Source organism: Schistocerca serialis, chromosome 4, assembly GCF_023864345.2.
Source record: "Schistocerca serialis cubense isolate TAMUIC-IGC-003099 chromosome 4, iqSchSeri2.2, whole genome shotgun sequence".
NCBI classification, from domain to species: Eukaryota; Metazoa; Arthropoda; class Insecta; order Orthoptera; family Acrididae; genus Schistocerca; species Schistocerca serialis.
This window is the reverse complement of record NC_064641.1, coordinates 471,679,194-471,704,879: the sequence shown is the minus strand read 5'-3', so window position 1 is coordinate 471,704,879 and position 25,686 is coordinate 471,679,194. Positions and strand designations below refer to the sequence as shown.

General features: G+C 39.1%; 1 protein-coding gene across 1 annotated transcript in view; it reads right to left on the bottom strand.

The window, feature by feature from the left end:
• Positions 1–932: 932 nt before the first annotated feature.
• The window catches only part of LOC126475137 (peptidyl-prolyl cis-trans isomerase H), a 42,901-nt gene continuing 18,147 nt past the window's right edge, over positions 933–25,686 (bottom strand). Inside the window, exons 3-4 of the mRNA XM_050102738.1 lie at positions 18,331–18,426; positions 933–1,385 (exon numbers count right to left, since the gene is read on the bottom strand). Of these exons, the coding sequence (XP_049958695.1) occupies positions 1,188–1,385; positions 18,331–18,426 (294 nt within the window). The 3' untranslated portion in view covers positions 933–1,187. The remainder of the gene's footprint in view (positions 1,386–18,330; positions 18,427–25,686) is intronic.

Genomic DNA, 25,686 nt, shown 5'->3' with positions numbered 1-25,686 from the left:
CACACTACACACAGTCCCGTTTCTGTGTTGCTTGATCCACTGAAGACATGCACTGTTATGTGTTGCTGTGAGCAATGACTTTTTGAAAGGTGCGCAACTGCAAATGTACAATGCATTCAGTTCTTTTTGCAATGTTTGCTCGGAAATGCTTTAAGATGGACCTCCACTCTCTGACAGCAACAATCCCTGTCTGGTTTCAAATCGATTGTGGTACACTATTCTTCGTAGACCAACATGTACAACAAGCCAGACTTACACACCACAAAATCAGGCAACTACATTTTAGGTGTGGTATGCCAATCTATCATGTCTCCACATCATCCCATCTTACTGCACTGGTTCTATACAATTGACTGACACGTGCACAGCGCAGCACTGCCACGACTTGTGTCAGCTGTAATGGGTCATATTACTAAGTGGTACCAGTTGCATACCATCTACATTGTTCCAAAGTGACCACTATGTTCTTTTAAGAATTTAAGGTGCTGATTAGTATTTTGTCCAGTGAGATCATGAATACTTATTCTATATATTAGTGCTGACATCAATTGCCAGCATCTTAAATAGATGTGGAACAGTGAAGCACAATTGAAAATAATAACTATGTCTAGGTTTAATGAGTTACGTGGTTAGAAAATGATCTTCAGGCAAAAGGAATCCCAAAGCATATAATATTACATTAAGAATAATGAGGAGAAGAGTTGACTCTTCACAAATCCTTTCTTTAGAAGAGTAGTCTTCGCAAATATGTAAACAAAGCCCATCACTTTTAGTCTCGAAGGTTCTAAGAAATGCTTCAGGAGCACAAAGAGCTTTGCACATACACCATCCACACTGTGCACTGAATTATCACATTCAAATACTGCAAGGGAAATAGTCCATAAATACTTAAAAGGTAGCTTTTTAAAAAAAATACAGTTAAATACCAAAGGTTTCCTCAAGCATATTTACTATCATCAAACATTTCATTTAAGCCACTGACTGTCAAACACAAAATGGAATGAATACCAATGTTTATTATTTAACTCCCAAATACTGATGGAATCGTATGACAACAGAGCAGTTCTCCATCACCTTGGTAAGTCTGATAGACTGCTTTCCAGTGTCTTCAGCCCGGAGTTCAAAAACTTCACTAAATTTGCTATGGTCATCCACAATTACCAGGCCACCATAAAATGGAATGATAGTTACATCTGCCCACATTGTGATATTACAACAGGTATTTTTGGTTTATTATTGGGGCCTGTAGGGACATTTTCAATCTTACGCATTACTAGAAGTCCATCAATCACACGACCAAAAACAACATGTTTACCATCAAGGAAATTACATTTGGCACATGTAATAAAAAACTGACATCCATTTGTGTCTTTTCCACTGTTTGCCTGAAAGAGATTGACAAGACAATTAATAACAAATGTGAAATGCATGGAACCACTTTATATGAAAATGTCACATAATAAATAAGAATAATAACAGACTTCCAACTGTTCACTCTTCTGCAATGGCCTTTTCTTTCAAGTTACAAGTTTCACGGCAATTGTGGAAATTTTATTAATCCTTTTTTGATCACTTGTTTTCACCTAAATCCACCAAACTTTTATTTAATTATTTTCTAAATTATTTTGATGTCACGTTTCTCTGAAATACGAGGGTTGGAACTTTAACAGTGGCAACTATTTATTTACAGCTCGTGCAAAATAGATAAGTGTTTCAAAGTTTTACTGACCTTCAAGGTAGTCACAGCATTGTGTATAGCACATTGCCAGCGTTGTGGAAGTCGTAGGATACTCTTAGCAGTGCCAGTTGTGTTGACATTTCGAGCGGCGTGGTCTATTGCCCGACGAATTTGTAGCAGCTCTGAAGTGAATGCCGTGAGTGTTTCCTTCAGTTTAGAAATCAAGTTGAATTCATGAGGGCTTAGGTCAGGGGAGTGCAGTAGGCGGTACAGCACTTAGCAGCCCCATCAGTCAAACAAATCACTAGCAGCTTGCAATGTACGTGCTTGAGCACTGTCCTACATAATGATGGTAAGGTCTTACAGAAAGTGTCATCACTTCTTGTGTTCCAAAACTGAACAGCATAGGGACAGAGACACTTTCTGCAGGACCTACCCATCATTTTGCAGGACAATGCTCAAGCACATAAAGTGCAAGCAGTTACTGATTTGTTTGACTGATGGGGCTGCTAAGTGCTATACCACCTACTGCACTCCCTTGACTTAAGCCCTTGTAAGTTCAACTCCATTTCTAAACTGAAGTAAATACTTCACGGAATTCGCTTCAGAACTGCTACAAGTCGTTGGGCAATAGACCACGCCGCTCGAACTGTCAACACAACTGGCACTGCTCAGAGTATCCTATGACCTCCACATCACTGGCAACAGGTTATACACAATTCTGGTGACTACTTTGGAGGTCAGTAAAACTTTGAAACCCATATCTATTTTGTAAGAGCTGTAAATAATAGTTGTCACTATTAAAGTTCCAACCACCATATTAGTCTTTCCACTTATGATTTAGAATCATCATATTAATTTCTGCTGATAATGAAATAAAGACAGAAAGAAGTATACATCAGCTCAGAAAGTGGCGTCAGAGCTACAATGCTGAATGTGTAATAATACAGCACTCTCAAGCAAAGTGTTCTACAAATACTGCCATGAAGGAGAGTCTTCAGAAAAGTGGAACAAGTCAAGTCATACATTAACAGATAGAAGTAATTACTGCAAACTATTTCTGTGACATACACTAATGCTATATTATGATTAGTGCTAATCAACTCACACACATAATTATGGGAATTAATTTTAGTTTACATTACATATGTATATTAAGAGAAAGTAACTACTCTGATAAAAGATATTGCCTCTCCTCTAAAAGTACTCAACCACTGTTCTTTAATTTTTAATTTTATACTTCAAACAAAGCATTTATGTAACTTTACAAAGAACACTATCAGCTGGTTATATGCTGCCTAAGTCCATTTCTGTGTAACACAAATATTAGAACCGACCAAACTTTACATCCCTGATTCTAACAATTCTGAAAAACTGTAAAATGAGTTTTTTTAATATCTAGGGTTTTCAGTTTCCTGCCTTATGTCTTCTAGCAACCTGCTACAGTCTTTTACACCACAATATAAATCTCCATTCTGAGCACTATAGAGGGATTCACATTTTATAAGGAAATGGTTGTGAATAGCACTGTTCATCAACCACAAATGCCATTAGAAGATAAGGAAAGTTCTGGCAGAATGTAAATAATTTAGGAGTAAAGGAGACCACTCACCAAATAGCAAAAGAATTGAGTTGTAGACCAGTACACACAAAAGAGAAATAAAACTTGCTTGCTTCCAGAAAAAAAAAAAAAATCTTTGATGAACTTGAGACACTCCCTCTCCACACAAACGTGTACTAGGGCGGAGTGGAGGTTGTGTCGGCTCGAGTGGATAGAGTAAGAGGCAAAAGCAGGAAGAGGAGTGGGGGGATGGGTAGTTAGTGGCTTGGTGAGAGGTGGCAGATTTGCTGTCTAGGAATGCGGGATGGAGGGGTGACAGACAGATGCATAGGCTACGCATGTGCTATGTGGGTATTGGAGCCAGTGTGGTGTGGTGTATGATGAGGATGATGTGGAGGTGTGGACTGGCAGGGGGTGACTAGACAGAGGAAGGTGGAACTGTTTGTTAGGGGGTACGGTGATGTGGGTTAATGGTTTATATATGAGTTGTTTAAATGATTCATATGGTGGAGCCACCTCAACTTCTTATCTATCAAAGTGCCTAAATGAAGATGAATTCCTGGACCTGTTGAATGGAAAGAATACCCTACCAAGCATGGAATATACACACAAAGGAAACTAAAGAAAGACAAAACTACCATACTGATAAGCAAAAAAATGGGCCAGCAACAAAATTCACTTCAAAAATGGAAACCACATAGTGTACAAAGTAAAAGGAATTCTCCTTTAGGAGCAAAAAACACAAAATGAATAAATCAAGGAGGAAACCAGCAGAAGACTAGCACATCCACAGAGTGTATGCCTAATTAAAAGAAGTCAATTAATATCACACTTAGGCCTTAATCTGAGAAATAAATTACTGAGAACGTAAGTCTGGAGCATAGCACTGTATGGAAGTGAGTCCTGACTGTGGAGGAAAAAAGAGAAGAGAATTGAAGCATTTGACCTGTGCTACAGAAGCATGTTGAAAATTAAGTGCACTGACAAGATAAGTAATGTCATCCATAGAATTGATGAGGATAGAATTGATGAGGAATACACAAACTAAAAGATGGGACAAGATAATAGGACTGTTCCTTTTTTAAGATTTCAGGGAGCAATATAGTCGTCATATGATTAAGAATTAAGGTGTTTGCTGTGAGCCAGCTTTAAGACTTCAATTATTCTCCTGACTGTCTCAGGTACATATGTTTTTGCATCTTTTATCGGTATACTTCTGTCTTCAAAAACCACCACAGTTACCGAGCGAGGTGGCGCAGTGGTTAGACACTGGACTCGCATTCGGAAGGACGACGGTTCAATCCCGCGTCGGGCCATCCTGATTTAGGTTTTCCGTGATTTCCCTACATCACTCCAGGCAAATGCCGGGATGGTTTCTCTGAAAGGGCACGGCCGACTTCCTTCCCCATCCTTCCCTAATCTGATGAGACCGATGACCACGCTGTCTGGTCTCCTTCCCCAAACCAACCAACCAACCAACCACCACAGTTCTGACAAGTCACCCTACGACCTAGGTTTAGGTCATACTGTAGGTCATGAACAGAAGCTAGCCAAGCACTGAACCTTGGGAGACATGATATTTAATGTTTCCTTGCTCTGGTTATAGTCTTGTTCCTTTGATAGTGTGACATCTGTTCGCCATTATTAAGATGTGGCAGAGCCCTGTTTTTTTACACATACCATTTCAGTTTCCCTAGTTCAACTTTATGACCTACACAATCAAAGGCTTTAGAAAGACACAAAAAATGCTACCACAAAAGTTTTTGTTTGTTAGTTCTACCAGGACTGAGTTTATTAGCACATATACTGACTTCTCAATAAAGACACTGTTGTTAAACGCTTATCTCAAAAAGGTGGCTAAACATTCTGTTGTAAGCCACTTTTTCAAAATAAAATTGAGAAAATGATGAGGGAGATGGGTCTATAATTAAAAGTCACTTGTTTAAGCGCTCTTTTGTAAGTGGGAATTACTATTGCATAACTCAATCTTTTAGGAATTAGACCCAGAATCATCAACTGGAGGCTAATTCAAGACAGACACTACAAAGTAAAAACATGACTTTAATACTCTGGTTGAAATATCATCACTGACAGAAAATTATCTACAGTCATTGCTATACAGTGACCTAAAGGGTTCATGAAGTCTTTTACAGTTGATCTGGGAAAACCGATGTTTGAGCCGCTTTTACTTGCTCCATCCCGTATTTGTTCTCCTCGCTGTCTTCTTCCATCATTTTTGTCTACTCTTCCATCCCTTTCCTCTTCTCCCCTATTAAAATTCTTTTATTCACCACCTTCTTCTTCTTCTTCTTCTTCTTTTCTTCTTCTTCTAAGTGTATTCCCTTCTTTCTTCCTCTGTTCTCTTTTGAAATCATATCTGGAGTACTTTGGTTTTCTTTGCCATTTCCTCCCTTACACTATCATTGCAACATGATGTTTCTTTCCACCTTTTTTTCGTACTGGTTCTTCCACACTTTTCCTGCTGTTTCCATCACCACTGTTTTGAACTTTCTTCTTCACTCCTCTAAATGTTCATGTCTTGATATGCTGCTCCTTACTATTTTCTGAAATTCTATAAATTTCTTTTATTTTGTCTTCCAGATCCTGTATTTCTGTTCCATTTTCCTTTTTTTAATCCCTGCAAATACCACTACTAAAAGGTATTACTAAGGTACTACCTTGGCATTTGTGACTGTTCTCTACATCTACATCTATACTCTGCAAGCCACCTTACAGTGTACGGTGGAGGGTACCTCTGGCACCACCATTATTTTCCTCTTCCTCTGTTCCATTCACGAATGGTGCATGGGAAGAACAACTGTCGATAAACTTCTGTATGAACCCTAATTTCTCTGACTGGTTGCATTGTAGTATTTCGTGAGACATATGTGGGAAGAACTAATGTGTCATCCAACTCTTCTTCAAAACTCCACACTCTGAATTTTTTGTAACACTCTCACATTTACTACACTATCCCATGATGAAATGTGCCCCTCTTTGTTGGATCTTCTCTACAGGGTGAGTGAGGAGGAAAGGTACATGATTTGAGGGGGTGATAGTATTAGTGATTCTGAACAAAACACTATATGAATGTGTGCCATATTCCAAATGTTTCTGAGATAGATGTAATGTAACTTTTGTACATTTTCCTGAATAACTCAAGAACTGCACCTCCAGTGAAAATACATCGCAGTACAAAACTAAACTACATTAAATTTCCTACAAAATAGGTTCCACTAATTTTTTTCTCTAGAACTAATAGTTTACATAGAGAGAGCGTTAGAATATTGAAAATCTTGCACAATGTGCTTGCACTGTATTTCTGTAGGCCACTTTGAGGTAGTTTCCCAACTCGACTGACAACAAGTGTCCTGTGACAAATCGTTCGTCTCAGCTTCCATGACAATACTGTGGTATTTTGTAAACAATATCAATATCTGAGAAACACAGAAAATAAATAACAATGTACATTAAATGTGTCCTATCTCACAAAACATTTGAAATAGGACATCTACATCTACATCTACATCTATACTCCGCGAGCCACCTTACGGTGTGTGGCGGAGGGTACTTATTGTACCACTATCTGATCCCCCCTTCCCTGTTCCATTCACGAATTGTGCGTGGGAAGAACGACTGCTTGTAAGTCTCCGTATTTGCTCTAATTTCTCGGATCTTTTCGTTGTGATCATTACGCGAGATATATGTGGGCGGTAGTAATATGTTGCCCATCTCTTCCCGGAATGTGCTCTCTCGTAATTTCGATAATAAACCTCTCCGTTTTGTGTAACGCCTTTCTTGAAGTGTCCGCCACTGGAGCTTGTTCAGCATCTCCGTAACGCTCTCGCGCTGACTAAATGTCCCCATGACGAATCGCGCTGCTTTTCGCTGGATCATGTCTATCTCTTCTATTAATCCAACCTGGTAAGGGTCCCATACTGATGAGCAATACTCAAGAATCGGACGAACAAGCGTTTTGTAAGCTACTTCTTTCGTCGATGAGTCACATTTTCTTAGAATTCTTCCTATGAATCTCAACCTGGCGCCTGCTTTTCCCACTATTTGTTTTATGTGATCATTCCACTTCAGATCGCTCCGGATAGTAACTCCTAAGTATTTTACGGTCGTTACCGCTTCCAATGATTTACCACCTATGGCATAATCGTACTGGAATGGATTTCTGCCCCTATGTATGCGCATTATATTACATTTATCTACGTTTAGGGAAAGCTGCCAGCTGTCGCACCATGCATTAATCCTCTGCAGGTCCTCCTGGAGTACGTACGTGTCCATATGGAGTTTTTTGTTCAGAATCATTAATATTATCATTCGTCAAAGCAGGTACGTTTCCTCCTGATTCACCCTGTATGACGTAGGAAGGACAGTGGGAGAGAAAGGAACCAATCAGACGGACGTAGTTAATGGGAAGGGCGAAGGGTTGGAGCTTGAAGAGGAGACCGGAATGCCATTCGCGGTCATAAGCACATCCGAGGTCCAGGGAGAGGAAGATTGTGGAGCGACGGGAATTAAGTTGTTTGGAAAGGAGATATCTTCTGTTAATTGTATTTGGTATGAGTCCCAAACTGATGAACAATACCAAAAAAATTGGTCGAACAGGTGTTATGTACGTCATTTCTTTTGTAGATGTGTCCTAGTAACATATTATGTAGTCTGCCACAGATTTACTTGACAAGTCACAGGCATATGAAGTTACCATATGCCTCTCCTACTTCTTAAACCTGGTCTAGCTGACTGTTAGTCCATTCCTTTTAAAAAGTCTAATAGTTTTCATTCTTCCTAGTCCATTCTTCGTCATTCTTCTACTGCTAATATTTTCTCATACCATTCTCTTTCCTTACCCATTTGTGCATTAGATCTCTGGCATTATCATAATATTCTATCCAGTTAGTTGTCTCTGCATTTAATCTTCACAGTCCTCCTCAACTTGAGATACCTGCATATACCTGCAGAATTTCCAAACCTTTCCCTTTCACTTCAGCCTTCATCGTCCAGTCACTTATTCCCTTCACCTCCTCTTTCATATCTCCTGCTACTCCATGTCTTCCTTCTTCCTCATTCCCACACCAGCACAGCCTACATCCACTCCTTGATTCTCTCCTTCCTTTACCCTTCAATCTGGTTTCTGACAATTCTAGTCTATCCAATCTCCTCCTATTCACCAAGTCCACCATTTCTTTCATCTTCCCTGTCAGGAACTGTATATTGAATCCGTAAAATCTTAGTCCCTGGGAATAACTGGGTCTTCTTCCATTATATCCATTCTTTCAGAGGCTTGTTCCTTGTCTGAAACAATGTTTTTTACCCAGTACTGGATTGCTGAGTTCACCTCAGATGGATTTGCTATCAAGAGTTTCCTCTCCATCCTTTCTGGTCCATGGGAGATACTTTATTTCCCTCGTACACCTCAACAGCATTTGAGGATAATAATTAATGTGACTGTATAACATTTCAAATTATACAGAAACCAAAGTTGACTTTCTTACAGTACATCTGCTTGATAACAGATGGTGTGAGCTGCTTTTATCTCCTCACTACGTGAATTGTATCACTTAATGAGAAAGCAAGAAGCAAATTACAGCATTTGTTATTATGCAAATGTACTATGAGTGAATTAGTTCAAATTCCAACGTAATTTTAAACTGAAATTATATCGGCACACATTCATTACTATTTTCCTCATTGTCCTATTGAAGCAATAACAAGAATAATAGTGAAATAGATCAATTTATTATGTATGTAATAAGCAAATGAAAACTGAAAAGGATGATTGCTGTATATGGGTAAACATTTCTACTTATGCAAGTCTTTTAGTTCCAAAGAACAATTAATGTTTATTAGTAGCTTTCATAAGGTTTTGTTTTGGAACATTGACTTAATTTCGAATTTAATTGAAACCAAGGTTATGAAATACTGTTTATGTCTTCTTTGCTCACCTGTGAGAGACAAATAAATCTGTGGCACCATTAAATCCTGTTTAGTATATGTGTTTCTTGATCAATTTTTTTTGTACAACAGTTTGCAATGTAGTATTATTTTAAGGGTAATATGTTTTTATACCTGAAGTTTCTTTTGTTGTGATATTACCAAAAGGAAAATTCACTTCAGAAAAATGTAAATTACAAGGAAAGTATTGCTAATAATAGAAACAACAGATGCATCAGTCACTCTTGATGTGGGGTTTGAGTGACCTGCCCCATCTTTACAACCTTCCTCAACTTACATTATGAAGGATATACTAATTCTGAAAACTACTTGTGGATATTTCTATTTTTAAATGTGTGTGTTGGTAGTACTTGGATTTTTACCTCATGAGGGCAATTAGTAAGACACCAGGATATAATACGAAGCTCATTGTTTCAGATGTCAAAGCTGAAGTCTGAAAGGAGACCATTTGGAGGGGAAAAGCTGGGATAAAAAGCTCACACACTGAAAGTAACAAGACTAGAGTAAGACTACTTCACTGGGCACATGCTGCAAACTTCAAGATTATGAGCACATACCTTCCTCAGGCGGACATTCACAAGGCAACATGGATATCACCAAATTGTAGAACAAAAAATCCAAACAGGCCGTGTCCTGGTAGACCAACGACATAACAGAAGTGTAAAGAACATGAAAACCATAAGAGGAGTCGAGGGAGGCACTGGCTACCATTTAGTCGTGACAGAGGTACAACAATGAATAGCTACAGAAAAGCCAAAGGGGGGAAAGAGCATAAGAGAATGAAATCTTGACACAGACCAATTTGAAAAATAATGAAAATGCACAGAAATTTGTCATTATGCTTAAAAACAGATTTTGAATTTCTAACAATGGAAGACAACTTTTTTTTTTTAAGTGGAAGCAGCAGCAGAAATATGTGGAAGAAGGAGGAAGAAAAATTAGTTGTTCTCATCAGAAGAATGTGAACAAAAAATGAAAGAAAGGAAGATTCCATAAAAGCAAAGAAGCATATGAAAATGCTAACAGGGAAACCAAAAATCTTCTCAGAAGGAAAAAGAGGGAGCATGTGGAAAGTAACTAAAAGAACAAAAGAGGATAAAACTGCTTGGAATGCAACATATTTTCACAGGTGACTTAGGTTTTTTGAAAGAACCAAACATACAGAAATTTGGAAGGAATATTTTGAGGAACTTTTAAATGTCAAAGATGGAAGTACAGAGATGGAGGAACTACATGAATATTATAATGTAGAGCCCCTTGTTCAACAACGAAAGAGACAGCAGAAGCAATCCAAATACTAAAAAGCAACAAAGCTCCAGGGAGAAAAAGAATACCAGCTGAAGTTCAGGAAAGAGAGACAATTCCTAAACAAGTACACTAACTTGTGACCAACATTTGAAATGAGGAAAGAATGCCAGCTGAGTGGAAAGGAGCAGTCACAGTACCAAATTCAAATTCAATTTTTATTATCACATAACATGCCTTATACAACCAAAGATTGTGACATAGGTGACTTGTCAGTTTTACACTATATATAATAATACTACACTCCTGGAAATGGAAAAAAGAACACATTGACACCGGTGTGTCAGACCCACCATACTTGCTCCGGACACTGCGAGAGGGCTGTACAAGCAATGATCACACGCACGGCACAGCGGACACACCAGGAACCGCGGAGTTGGCCGTCGAATGGCGCTAGCTGCGCAGCATTTGTGCACCGCCGCCGTCAGTGTCAGCCAGTTTGCCGTGGCATACGGAGCTCCATCGCAGTCTTTAACACTGGTAGCATGCCGCGACAGCGTGGACGTGAACCGTATGTGCAGTTGACGGACTTTGAGCGAGGGCGTATAGTGGGCATGCGGGAGGCCGGGTGGACGTACCGCCGAATTGCTTAACACGTGGGGCGTGAGGTCTCCACAGTACATTGATGTTGTCGCCAGTGGTCGGCGGAAGGTGCACGTGCCCGTCGACCTGGGACCGGACCGCAGCGACGCACGGATGCACGCCAAGACCGTAGGATCCTACGCAGTGCCGTAGGGGACCGCACCGCCACTTCCCAGCAAATTAGGGACACTGTTGCTCCTGGGGTATCGGCGAGGACCATTCGCAACCGTCTCCATGAAGCTGGGCTACGGTCCCGCACACCGTTAGGCCGTCTTCCGCTCACGCCCCAACATCGTGCAGCCCGCCTCCAGTGGTGTCGCGACAGGCGTGAATGGAGGGACGAATGGAGACGTGTCGTCTTCAGCGATGAGAGTCGCTTCTGCCTTGGTGCCAATGATGCTCGTATGCGTGTTTGGCGCCGTGCAGGTGAGCGCCACAATCAGGACTGCATACGACCGAGGCACACAGGGCCAACACCCGGCATCATGGTGTGGGGAGCGATCTCCTACACTGGCCGTACACCACTGGTGATCGTCGAGGGGACACTGAATAGTGCACGGTACATCCAAACCGTCATCGAACCCATCGTTCTACCATTCCTAGACCGGCAAGGGAACTTGCTGTTCCAACAGGACAATGCACGTCCGCATGTATCCCGTGCCACCCAACGTGCTCTAGAAGGTGTAAGTCAACTACCCTGGCCAGCAAGATCTCCAGATCTGTCCCCCATTGAGCATGTTTGGGACTGGATGAAGCGTCGTCTCACGCGGTCTGCACGTCCAGCACGAACGCTGGTCCAACTGAGGCGCCAGGTGGAAATGGCATGGCAAGCCGTTCCACAGGACTACATCCAGCATCTCTACGATCGTCTCCATGGGAGAATAGCAGCCTGCATTGCTGCGAAAGGTGGATATACACTGTACTAGTGCCGACATTGTGCATGCTCTGTTGCCTGTGTCTATGTGCCTGTGGTTCTGTCAGTGTGATCATGTGATGTATCTGACCCCAGGAATGTGTCAATAAAGTTTCCCCTTCCTGGAACAATGAATTCACGGTGTTCTTATTTCAATTTCCAGGAGTGTAAAATAGACCATAAACTAATAATATATATGATGTAACATCTTTAGAGAGGTATTTTAATTACAATTATAATGCATTGTTGCCATTCATGAAATCTTCTACACTATAGTAACATTTATCTTTCAGATATTTTTCCAGGTCTCTTTTGGTACCTTTTACATTTGGGTCATCCATATCTTTCCATATTCTATTTACAAATTTGATGCCCATATAATACGGGATTTTTTCTTATGATTTTAAACGGTGGGTAGGTAACATGTAGCTCGTTCTATATCTAGTATCATATTGATGCAAGAAGAAGTTGCCCTCAAAAAGTTGTGGGTTTCTTTTCGTGAAAGTGAGAGTTCATAGATGTATATGCTTGGAATGCTCATTAGATCTAGTTTTACAAATAAAGGTTTGCAATGTTACTTTGGTTTTGCTCCCACCATTGCTCGGATGATTCTTTTTTGTAGTCTAAAAGCTCTAAGTAAATTTGTTTTTTCAGATCCCCAGAAAATTATACTATACCTAATGACTGAAACAAAATATGCATTATATACAGTTTTTCTTACAGCTAAATCAGTAATACTATACAAGATATTCATAATATATACAAGGGTATTCAGTCGACCCAGTATGTTGTCCACATGGTGACTCCATAACAGGTTTTTATTGACTAACACGCCAAGGAATTTGACATAGTCTGCAGTCTCTAATTTTTTGTCCATATACCTTATTTCACTTATAGACTGTGCAGATTGTTTAGTGGTAAAATGAACAATTTCTGTTTTTGTAAAATTTAATGTCAAGAGTGATAAGCAAGATTGCAGAAGTTATAGAGGCATCTGATTAATTAGTGCAGTCTACATAATGTTCTCCAAGATTCTCCAGAAAAGATTAGAACTGCATTTGAAAGAGGCGATAGATGAGAAACAAGTGGGATTTATGAAGAAACGATCCACCATTTATCAGATACTTGTATGGAAGGAAGCCGTAGCAAAATACTGAGGATACAACTACACAATGGTAATACTGTTTGTTGAGTTTCTGGAAGCCTACATAGCGTAAACAGAGAGAAAATGTGAGAGAGAAGACTGAAATGGACAGAGAATATTCCATGGCTTTTGACAGAAAAATAAGAGTCAGGCAAGGAGATGGAATGTAACCACTCTTGCTCAACATAATCATACAGCAAGTCCTGGACGAAATAAACAAAGCAGAAGAGGGAAGTAGGGGATAAAAATTACTGTACTGGCCTCTGCAGTTGATGTAGCATTAATCGTTGAAAATCTAGATGACCTAGAAATAATGGCAAGAAAATTATTTCAAAAATCAGAAAAGTTGGTTTAAAGGTAAATAAGGAGGAAACAATATTTATGATGTTAGAAATAAATTATCAGACAAAAAGGTGGGAAACCATGCAGATTGATAACAACATGTTTGAAGAAGCAGAAGAGTTTGAATGTCTGAGGTGACGATAAAACTGGAATGCACAGCATCATATTCACTCAATGAATTATTTCTCTGTGGGATAGAAATACGAAGAATATGTATGTAGTCAGACAGAAGGATAAAAGTTTTTGAAAATGAAATCCTGCAGAAGATGTTTGGGTCAATTTGTACGGGAGGAGAATGGCAAAGAAGAAAGAACAGGGAGCTTTGGGATATATATAATGAACCAGATATTATTGCGGATGCCAAGACAAGGAGACTGAGATGGTTCAGCCATGTCTTTAGAAAAGGGGAGGGATCAAGACCGAGAGAAGTGTTCGAGAAGAAACCCAAAGGCTGAAAACCTTTGGTGGAACACCAATAATATGAGAAGACCAGGTGGCCGAGATCTTCAAATACTTGGAGAAAGGGAAGGAGATGCCAAAGACAGAATATGGTGAAGGAGGCTACTTGACAAGGCCAAAAACCAACTGCAGCAGTCTGTGGGACCAGGAGAGTAAGATTAAGATTAGGTACAATTACTACAGCACGTTGTTTTCCATGGGTTAAACCTGCCTAACCTATGGATTGTTTGCAGTATCAAAGTCATAATTTCATGACTTAATATGGATATGGAGAGTTAACAACCACAGCTCATATCTCTGTTTAGAGATTGGTTAGATATATCATGCGTGACAATATCAAAGAAATAGTGGTAGTCACATATGAGGTGTGATCAAAAAATTCAGTAAATGAATCTATTTAGTAGCAACTGCTGATGTTACTACAACCGTTTGAAGTAATTTGCTTGGCAGCTTTATCTGTTGAGACAGGCAATGTTAAGTTGGAACACATTCTGACTTAGTAAGCATCAAGAGAATATAGAGTGAGGTTGTGTTTACCATGTCTGTCGCGCATCATGAATTTAAAATGAAGCATGAACATTCTGTTTCAAGCTGGGTAGAGGGAGGGGGGCGCCAAAAAAGCTCATGAAATCTTGAAATTGGTGTATGGCAATAATGCTGAGACTGTGAAGACTGTTTAGAAGTGGTAAGAAGACAGGCAACATTCAGGACATCCATTAACATAAAAAACAGAAGTAAATGTGAAAAAAGTGGCAAAAATTGTTTGTTCAAACTTGTGAAGTTCTATTTGAGAGCTTACTGAAGTCCATAGCATCTTGCACAGGTCCATGGAAAGCATTCTGACCAATAATTAATGATGCAAGTGAGTGCAAAATTTGTTTCCAGGCTTTCGAGTGGTGAGCAGAAGGAAAATTGTGTGTCAGTTTGCACGGAGTTGAATGGTCATCTTCATTCACATCCAGACTACTTGTTCAAACTGTAACTGGAGTTGAAACAATGTACAAAGAAAAAGGCCAGAAAAATGGCCCAATGGCTTCCTTCTTCATCAAGACAATACACCATGCCACACCTTGATTTTAATTCATGAGGTTTTGGATGGAAATATGTTCCTATCTGTCCACATCCACCTTACATGCCAGATTTAGCACCACATAGTTTCTCGCTCTTCCTAAAATTTAAAACTGTGCTTAAACAAAAACATTTTGACCCCATTGCTGACACTGAGAGGGCCATGACAGAGCAGCTGAACAACCTTCCAAAAGAAGTTTTCCACAAATGCGTCCAGTCATGGATTCAACAATGGGATATATGCACTGCTAGCCATGGACAGTGCTTTGAAGGAGATTAAATCAAATTCCATGTAAGCTTATTATTTTGTTCCTAATAAAACTATTCACCAAATTTTTGGGTCACACCTCGTATTATGAAACAATAAAATGGAGAATATTAACTCATACAAACTGATAAATTTATATGCATCCAATGTGATTACACATCATCATCTTTTTTTTTGTCCCAAATCAGCGCAGAGATGACATGGTTATAGTCTGTGCAGAATGACTTGGCCAGTACATGCACAGACGGCAGGGCACATATGGAAGAACAGTAGTGGTGGGGGTTACGGACAGGTGTTTTACGGGAAATGCCGAGCACTGAGTCTAGTCTCCATTCATATTTTTTGTAAATATTAAGTGGGGCCCCTCCATGTCCACACTTGCATGGTGACTGTTCAAAAAGCTCTTCTGTCACCTCTGCTTTGGTTAGTACCTAAAAAGAATTTATTTTAGCCCTGCTTGTTAACCAGTGACTTTCAGAGAAGCGCCATGAGTGGCAAATTCTGTGTAAAACCTACACATTTCTCTGGCTGCTACGATAAAATCTGCTTATTTTGCCAAAACACAGCGGACTTTACAGTCTCACTTCACTAATGTATCATGCAGACACAACTGCGAGAAAATTCTGAAACAGTGGTTTATTAAGTGAGAAACTGAGGAAAAGTTAGGCCAGCAGTTTACGAAAAAGCACATCCTCAGCACAAAAAAAGTGTAATGTCTTCACTTATGTTGTTCCAAAATCCACAGCATTTCTCTTTTCACCAGCTATCAATGGCCCTTAAAAATTACATTCTTTCATCGAAAAAGTCTGTAGTTAGTGGAATAACATGGTACATGACGAAGTTTATGTGCTATCATTTGCCAAAATATCGTTTTGATACGTCAAACTGTGTATGAACATGAGGAATGTTGCAGATATTTTACTCTGGCTTTATCGCTGGCACGGCGCAATCACTAATGAGTGCACTGTGTCAGATCAGTTTTCTTGAGAATGGTGGCAGATAGCTATCTCTGTCCAAATCCAAAGAAAAATTCAATATGCAAACTAAATTTCATACAGAACAACGTATTATGTAATATGCACCAAGCACAAAATCATACTGACCTCTATTTTTAATTGCAAACTTTTCCAAGTTGTGCGAAGTGTCTTACTTCCATGTAAATATCACAATAACTATCACCATTTGCTGTGTTATCCAAACAAGACACAGCTGGGCCAAAAGCACCACAGACAAGGCGCTAAGATGTGAGCTGATTCCAGTGCCATAGCGGCTTGCCACTTGCGTGAGTTCCACCAGCACCATGGATGGTGCTGAGGATGAAGATATCGACTTCACCTTGGCCAATTGCTGGTCGAGTACAATCCGCCAACAACCAGACGACAATGGACAGAAACCGTCTCAGAAGATAGATAAGCAGCTCTCACTCATTTGGTTATAGGTCATCATCCAGGGCTGACTTACACAGGGAATATCATTTAGTGAATTCTTAGAAGTGGACAGACAATTGTTGTAAAATTGCATTTGCGGTGTACCGTGAAGTTGACCTACGATTATTTACGCTTAGCCATTGAGGGCTTTTTTTGTGTTATATTACATGCAGTGTTGCAGACTTAATCATTCAACAATTCACAAAGATATGTAAACTTTTTAACTCAATTGTCTAACTTTGTTACTAATCTCTTGGAGTGTCATAGAATCTTCATACTCCTATCCTGTTAACTGACCCTGGGGCATAACTGCATAATAGTGGCAGGGAGAAATTGTCTGAGCAGTGTACTGCACCAGAAGCCATTTCACGAACTCACAGACTCAGCCTATTGTAACAATAGTGGCAACTTGGCCTCTACAGCAGCAGTGATGAGGCCTTCACAACACGGGCAACAAGGGTTTACAAAACCATTAATGAAACGATGGGCACATCATCATGAACCTGACATATAAAGCTATAAGTAAAGCAAAAATGACTTTTTTTGCCAAACATTTTCTGTAAAATCATTTGAGAAATACTGTGGGGTGTGCACCTCAATTCTGTCATCACTGATCAGCCAAAAGCTGGAAAACACTTGTTGGCCACCCTTTCTGAACAAATGAATGAACTCGCTCAGAGCTTTGGACGAAAACTGGTCACTGTTCATTGGCCGCCGTACCCTGCACAGACTCTATTAATGGATTGGCAAAGTTAATTGAAGGGGGTGGCTGGATGCCCTTTCTTTTGCCACCGTTACCCCCTGGGATGAAATTTGCACCCCAGCTGTCCTGTGTGCAGTGTTGCTCATGTGAAAATGAGCAAAAGTTTTCTAAATGTTTGTAAATCATGTAACAGAGACAGGACATGGGTCCAGCTCTGGTATCCACCTAGTGAGATGTGGGAAACTGCCTAAAAGCCACATCCAGGTTGGCCAGCACAATGACTCTCGTCGTTAAACCACAGGGTGTATTCGATCTGGGCTGGCACAGCTCCCATCCCAGAATCACTGCTTTAAAACACATTTATCCAGGCAGGTTAGGGAAATAACACATAATATAAACTAATCTCCAGAGATCAAACTGGATTAACAGTAGAACACTACACTGTAATTCATTATGCAAGAGTCATCATCAGTACACCAGTATTCATTTGACTGGGTGCAATACGGCTACTGAAATCTATTTTATATTTCTCATGCTGTTATAGAAATTAGTTTCTTGCATGAAAGATTGACCAGTATTTATTTTAGTTACTGGTATATCTTGTTTCTCTGCATCAGTGCCCTCTCCCCACAGATCTCATAGTAGTAATATTATGATTGGTTTCTTATTATTTTTTTCATGAAAACTGTAAATATGAAATATATTAAACTGCAGATATTAGTAAACAAAGTAGTGGAAGGAGACACTGTCATGCCTACCTTGCTGGTGGTGTTAAGAGTCAAAGTTGTATGGTATCTTATTCTTTTAACCTATTTACTTTCTGAATTTGAATGCTGTATTATTTAGTTCCTATAAGACACACTGAAATGTATTGGTTAGTGCTGCACCAAAGGTTAACACTACCTATAATACATACCATAGACAGAAGTCCTGGTGCATCATGTTTCAGATTGAAGTTCTCGTCAGGAAAAGTGCCACCACCATATACACTCATCACACCAGTTCCATCTCCCTGAAACATACCGGTACAGTTGATTAATCAAATACATCCTATATTAACCCTTTCATGGTTAGTTTACTTTCTGATCATATATTCAAAACACATTACATTAAAATTACAGTGTCGTCTAACTTAGAGTTAACAAGCAGAGCAGTACATAATATGAGGTATTTTTTGTTATACAAATGCACATAATCAGTGATGATGCAAAATATTACCCTAAGTTAATTCAGTGTGATGTTTTTAAATAACTAAATGAAAGAAAGATTTAACAAAACAAAACAAAACAAAAAAAGTTCAAATGTGTGTGAAATCTTAGGGGACTTAACTGCTAAGGTCATCAGTCCCTAAGCGTACACACTATTTAACCTAAATTATCCTAAGGACACACACACACACACACACACACACACACACACACACACACACACACACACACCCATGCCCGAGGGAGGACTCGAACCTCCGCTGGGATCAGCTGCACAGTCCATGACTGCAGCGCCTTAGACCGCTCGGCTATATCAATAACAATATTTATTGATTGAAACATTGTTCGTGGTAGAACTGACGACAATATAAAAGTAGAAAACATTTGTTTGATTGGTTATGGTTGTGTGATCAACGCAAAACACGAAGGAACACAGAGGGTATAGTGCAGTCAACACGATAATACAAAGTCCCCCTTAGCCACCCATCACAGAGCCAGTACTTTACTTTGCTTGCAAGCCACAGTGACTCACCTATTCAAATGCTTGCTCTTTATTCTTGGTAGTGTATCTGTGGATGGTCTGAATGCTGAACCTGCCTGTCAAAGGCAATGGTGTTATAACTGTTCGACGAGTATTTATCACCGTCAAAACAGATTTTCAATGTCGAACTGAGAAGCCACCATCTGGTGATTTGAGTTGCTATCATCCTGTAAACATTGTATTTACTTGTTACCCCCATTCATGTAGTGGAGTGACTGGTCCCATACCTGCCTCCCCTCCCATTTCCCTTTCAACAGCAAGTGTCTGTAGTTGCTCCATTCAAGCTCTGCATCTGGCACCACATTGGCACAAAGCGTGTGACACTTTCAAACAGGCTCCAACATTTTACTCATGAGGCACCCATTGTACCAGCTCATAAAAAGCAGTTATTCACAGCTTCTTTGACATAGGAAGCAGTCTGTATCACAGTGCTTGTTTTGTTGCACCACATGGCTTGTTTACACATTAGTATGTGTTTAGTAATTGGACATTCGAAATAAGGGGGGAGGGGCAGAGACCACGAAGAACTCAGGGTATTACACACACTGCAGTAATCAACAAATTAGAGCTGCCGTCCTCCACTGAAACCGACGACAAACTATTGAAACACAGTACACTTGTTGGGAAGCCTGCTGTGCCCTGTGTTAGTAAAAGTACAAAAGGGTAGGAATCTGTTAACTGCCAACAAATAATCTCCCTTTGGTAAGAGAAGGATCTCCTTGTGCACTCAGTATGTATTCCTACAGGACTCAGTGACTGCTAGCTGACTGTGGTGCACAATAACTGTTGCCTGTGCTCCGAGGTCATACTATGATTATTCCAGTGATTTGCTGAGAAAATTGAGAAAACCAGCCATGCTCACATAATTTCACCAAAACGTATTAGCACACCCTTCTTCTGAGTCCTATTAAAGGATTTAACCAGAAACTCAGAAGGTTCAGTGACAAGATAGAGCGTATGTCCCTGGACTTGCACCATGGGGTTGAGAACTGTAGGGTTCCAGTAAATGGGTCAGTGGCACACTACATATCAGAGGCTGCTACACAGGAGGCTTATTATGGAATATATGCAAGATAGAAGATGAAAGCCAGTTCACTTCCTGAATTTCAATGCTGTGTTATTTAGTTCTTATGAGACGGGCAGATGGACAGTGCGCAGTGCTGCACCAGAGATTACAACCAGACTGTAATACATATGATAAATATTAGTTACAATTGAAAAATAACACAGCTAGGTGGTTACTAATAACACAGGCCGAAGATGGAAATTTTTTTTGCTGAAAATACCTTATTCTTATGTTTTTTAGACTGGGAAGACCAAATATGGTACTTAAAAAACTGTATCACCCATATTTATTAAATTAAACAATTTTTTAAAGAATTTAACAAGTTAAAATAATTAACTTTATTTTAACAAGTTAAAATAATTTAAAACGGAGGTGTAATGAATGTACATGACATTGGTAGCACTGCTGAAAAACATTTGCTGGCAAAAAAAGGTTGATTCTATTTTTATGTTAACAGATGGTGTTTTGTTTACTGTCAGCCTAACCTCACTTTCCTGTTTCCTGTACATGTGCTCAGTGCAATGTCTAATCGTGGTTGTAAAACCTATGCTGACAGTTTTTGTTATATTTATGGTGAATTCGTGACTAAAAAACACCAAAGAAACATTACACACTTTGTGAAAAAGGTTTATCTATCATCCTTTGGATCTAAACTTGGTGATAAAGATAATCTTGGGCACCGAATAAGGTATGTTATGAGTGTGTTGAAGATCTGAGAACATGGTCCAAAAAGGAGAAAAGAGCCTTTACATTTGCTGTTCCTATGATATGGAGGGAGCCAAGAAATCATCATAAGCTACCCTTACCTTCCGTCCACCATTCGACCATTAGAGCATGGTGTAGATTTGCCGGTTCCTGAACCACCACATGATTTCAATTCTATTCCAACAGAAGTATTTTCTGATTTAGATGAACCAGATGATGATGAATTCCATTGTAATACAGAAAGTCTAGAGCCCAAATTGTTCACTCAGACCAAGCTTAACGACTTAGTTAGGGATCTGGTCTTAATGAAAGAAAAAGCTGAACTGCTTGGCTTTAGATTAAAATAAAAGAACTTATTGGCAGTTGGAACCAGAATATACTTGTATAGAAAGAGAGAGAGCAGCAATTTTCCAAGTTTTGCAACAAGAAGGTGATTTAGTGTACTGCTTAGACATTACCGGTCTGACGAATGAGTTTGGTATTGAAACCAAAAAGGAAGACTGGAGGCTGTTTATTAATTCATCCAAAACTAGTATAAAGGCTGTTTTATTACACAATGGTAGCATGTATGCATGTATACCTGTTGGACATTCTGTACATATGAAAGAAAGCTATGAAAACCTAGAAATAGTGCTAAATAAAATAGGTTATTTTGCTCATGGTTGGATGATATGTGGCGATCTAAAAGTAGCATGCATGCTCTGTGGTCAGCAAGGTGGCTTTACCAAATTTCCATGTTTCTTGTGGGAATGGGACAGTAGGGCTAGGGATCAACACTGCTGCAGAAATAACTGGCCAGTGAGGGAGTCTTTAAAACCTGGTGAGAACAACATTCTATGCAAAAACCTTGTAGATCCAAAACATGTACCCCTATCACTTCTATATATAGAGTTAGGCCTAATGAAACCGTTTGTAAAGGCTTTGCCTAAAGATGGACCATGTTTTAAGTATCTCTGCCAAAAGTTTCCACACATTACAGATGCTAAACTAAAAGAAGGCGTCTTTGTTGGACCTGACATTAGAAAATTTATGTTTGATGTTAACTTTGAATCCACAATGACCTTAAATTAGAAAGAAGCATGGGTATCATTCAAGCAAGTCATTACAAAGTTCTTAGGACATGAAAAAAACGCAGAATATGTTTCTAACTACAATGTTAAAGAAGTTTAAAACTTTAGGATGTTTAATGAGCCTGAAAGTTCACTGTCTGAACATTCACTTTGATTACTTCCCAGATAATATTGGAGATGTTAGTGAGGATCAAGGAGAGCATTTTCACCAGGACATTAAAGTGATGGAAAAACGCTATCATGGCTGCTGGAACACCAATATGATGTGGGACTACTGTTGAGCACTTCACCGGGAAGTTCAGCAAGTGACTCATCGTATAAAAAGCTGCACTAGAAGCTTCAATGAAAAAAGAGAAAGAAAATACCAACCAATTCCAGCCGGCAAGTGAAACCTCTATTAACACATATCATTGTTTTAAGTAGCTTACTGTAATTACAAACCATGCTTATGTTGTAACAAAGCTTATTATTAATTTCCCCGTTTACTGTATAGCTTAGGATTTTTATACTGTATAATAAAAAGCATATTGCTTGAAAACTATGGGTGATACAAAAAAAAAAAAACTAAGGCTAGATTTGGATACAGCTTATAAAAATCTATAAAGATCAGTCATCAAAGTAAAAAAAAGGTTTCAAAAAAATTTTTTCGTTGGCCTGTGTAATTGTTTAATACATTTACCTAGTTTCAACACCTTTACAGGTGTCTTCATAGAATGAAACATTTAAAAGCCATATAAAATAATACATAGGAAAATAAGTTTGACAGAAACATTAACCAAGATTAAAAACATCATAATACAGAAAGGTTGCTCACATAAAGTTGCATTGTGAGAGGGCAACTGTCAAAGTTTAGTGTAGACATGCTCAAGTCCACAATCAAAACTTAAAAATGTTTAACCTTTGGTTTGCACATTTTGCAAGGAACATCATCAGACTGAGTGGCCCATTGGCTTACATTGCTTCTATGAAAACGAGACAGACATTGCACTGCCTATCGGTTTCAGACAGTGACATATGCCCATTTGAGACATAACAACAGAAATTATGAAATTAAACAATAGTTAATTATAAAAAATAGTCAATTAAATGAAATACAATCTAGATCCATCTATTAGGCATTACTAAAATGCCCGTTACATAAAGTATTGTAGAGTATTTACACAAACGGCTGCACACTCCAAGAACACGTGCATGAAGGAAACTTTAGTAGTACACATCTGTATGAGATTTGAAGAAAAACCTGTTTCGGAACTAGACACAGAAAAACATAGCTAAAAATAAAGGAATTAAAAAGTTGTGAGTAGTGGATTAAAGCCATTGAAAACATTTTTGTTACATAATCTTGAGGATGAGGCCATGGTTCTTAGAATTATGCTTGAAAATCTCCAGCTCTTCAAGTACATACAGTGTGCGATCTTCGTTTTCCTATGTAAAATAGAAATTTCTTAACACTTTCTGGTTTTTGACCAGAAATTAACAGATGGTCAGCAAAAGTGGAATTATGTACATTATTGCCTCTTTTTCCTGATAAATATTCCTTATACCTGACACTGAAAGATCTTCCAGTTTGTCCTATATAATAAACAGGACATGTATCACAAGTAATTCTATAAGCTACTGTACTGTGTACAGAAGCAAATGCGGACTTGAGATTGTGAATAAGATTTTTCTGCAAGTTATTGTTAACAGCAAAGGCAACTTTGCAGCCATATTTTTTAACTAGAACGTGATCAATTCTGTAAGAAATAGATCCTAAAATGGGACCGAAAAAACTTTTTTATACTTGTTACTATCAGAAGCAGCACTGATGCCTAAAGTACAGCATCAGTTTTAACTTTGAAGATGTTTTCAATTAATGAAGGATCATAACCATTATTAACTGCAATAGTTTTTATTAAATTCCTCTCATTATTAAGCTTCTCTTGTGATAAAGGTACAGAACCTACATGATGATTGGCTGAATGGGAATATGCTTCTTGATAGGAATTAGGATGCACTGAACTAGTGGACACAATCTGATCTGTATTAGTGGCTTTTCAAGAAATATCGAAGGAAAGTATATCATTGTCTATGGCAATACTAAGGGCCTTGCCACAAGGATAATATCCCTGTGCAAGACTTAGGTGCAAAACTTGCACAATCCACCCGTCCAGTCCTTCCTATTCCAGTCTTACATCAAGTTCATCTTCCCCCATCAGTGGCTGCACCACTTGTGAAAGCAGCCACGTTATTTACTAGCTGTGCTGCAATCATTGCACAGTTTTTTTAATGTTAGTATGACTATCAAACAGCTATTCATCAAGATGGATGGCCACTGCCAAACTGTGGCCAAGAGTAAAATAGACCACACTGTAGCACAACATGCAGCTGAACGTAACACATTTGATTTCAATGGCTGCTTCACTACCCGAGCCATCTGATTCCTTCCCTCTTCCCACCAGCTTTTTTGAACTGTGCAGATGGGAGTTACCCTTACAACAAGATGGGAATTATCCTTACAACACATTCTCCACTTCCATAATTAGCCTGGCATCAACCTATGGTAACATACTGTCCCCACACCCTCCACCCAACAGTTTCAAACCCCTCTGTCCTACTCTTTCTCACCATTCTCATCCCCCACCCTGTGTTTTTGCAGCCCTCCGTCAATGCGTCAGCTCATTTTGCCCCATTTCTATCCTTTTCTTTCCCCACCTCCCTGCCCCACAACCTCCTGGTGATGTGCCTGTTGGCAGTCTAGTCCCTGTACACTCCACCAGACAACATATGTCTCTCTTCCCATCCATACATTACTATCCCTTCCCCTCCAGATTGCTGGTTGCATCCCACACAGTAGTTGCATTTCAGCCTGAGATAATGGAGTTGGTGGTCATGTGCGCATGAGGTGTGCTTGCTTGCTTGTGTGTGTGTGTGTGTGTGTGTGTGTGTGTGTGTGTGTGTGTGTGTGTGTGTGCGTGTGTGTGTTTTACTGATGAAGTTTTGGTTAAATATCTTTTAATTATGCCTGTCTGCAACTTGACGTGTCTTCTTTACAATAAGTAGCAATCTGTCTTTTCGTACATTATTGTTAAGGCCTAGGTAATGCAACTAACGATCATTAATTTCTAATTCACATGTGAATCTGATTTTTTCATGGATACTATTAAATATTCCAATCAAATGCTCAATACCTTCCTAGGAACCACTGTATATGATCAAAATGTCATCTATGTACTGAGAATATGACAAAATATCCAGATCAGTAACTGAAAAATTACTGAAGAATTTTTCTACCAGGAAATTATTGAAAATTTTGGCTCAGATGCCTGCCAGTGGATTACCTATTGCCAGGTCGTCAGGCTGATGGTGTTTTTTTTTCCCCCAATGATGTCAATAGTTATTTGAACAAGTACAGCAGTATGTACCCTCATAATATCTAGTGAAAACAATTTAGTATCCTGCACACACTGCAAATCTTTGATTTTACTGACTAATTTTTGACTATTGACGACAGAATAATTATTTTGAAAAAGAAAGGACTTCTTTATTTTATTGTAAAGAAACCTTGCTAATTCAAGATATGAACTGTTCATACTGCTCACAATCAGAAGTATCAGATCGTGAATTTTATATGCCTTAAACAGGGAACACAATTTTAGGACCTGTGGATTCATACTAATAAGCTGTTTCTTATGGTAAGGTT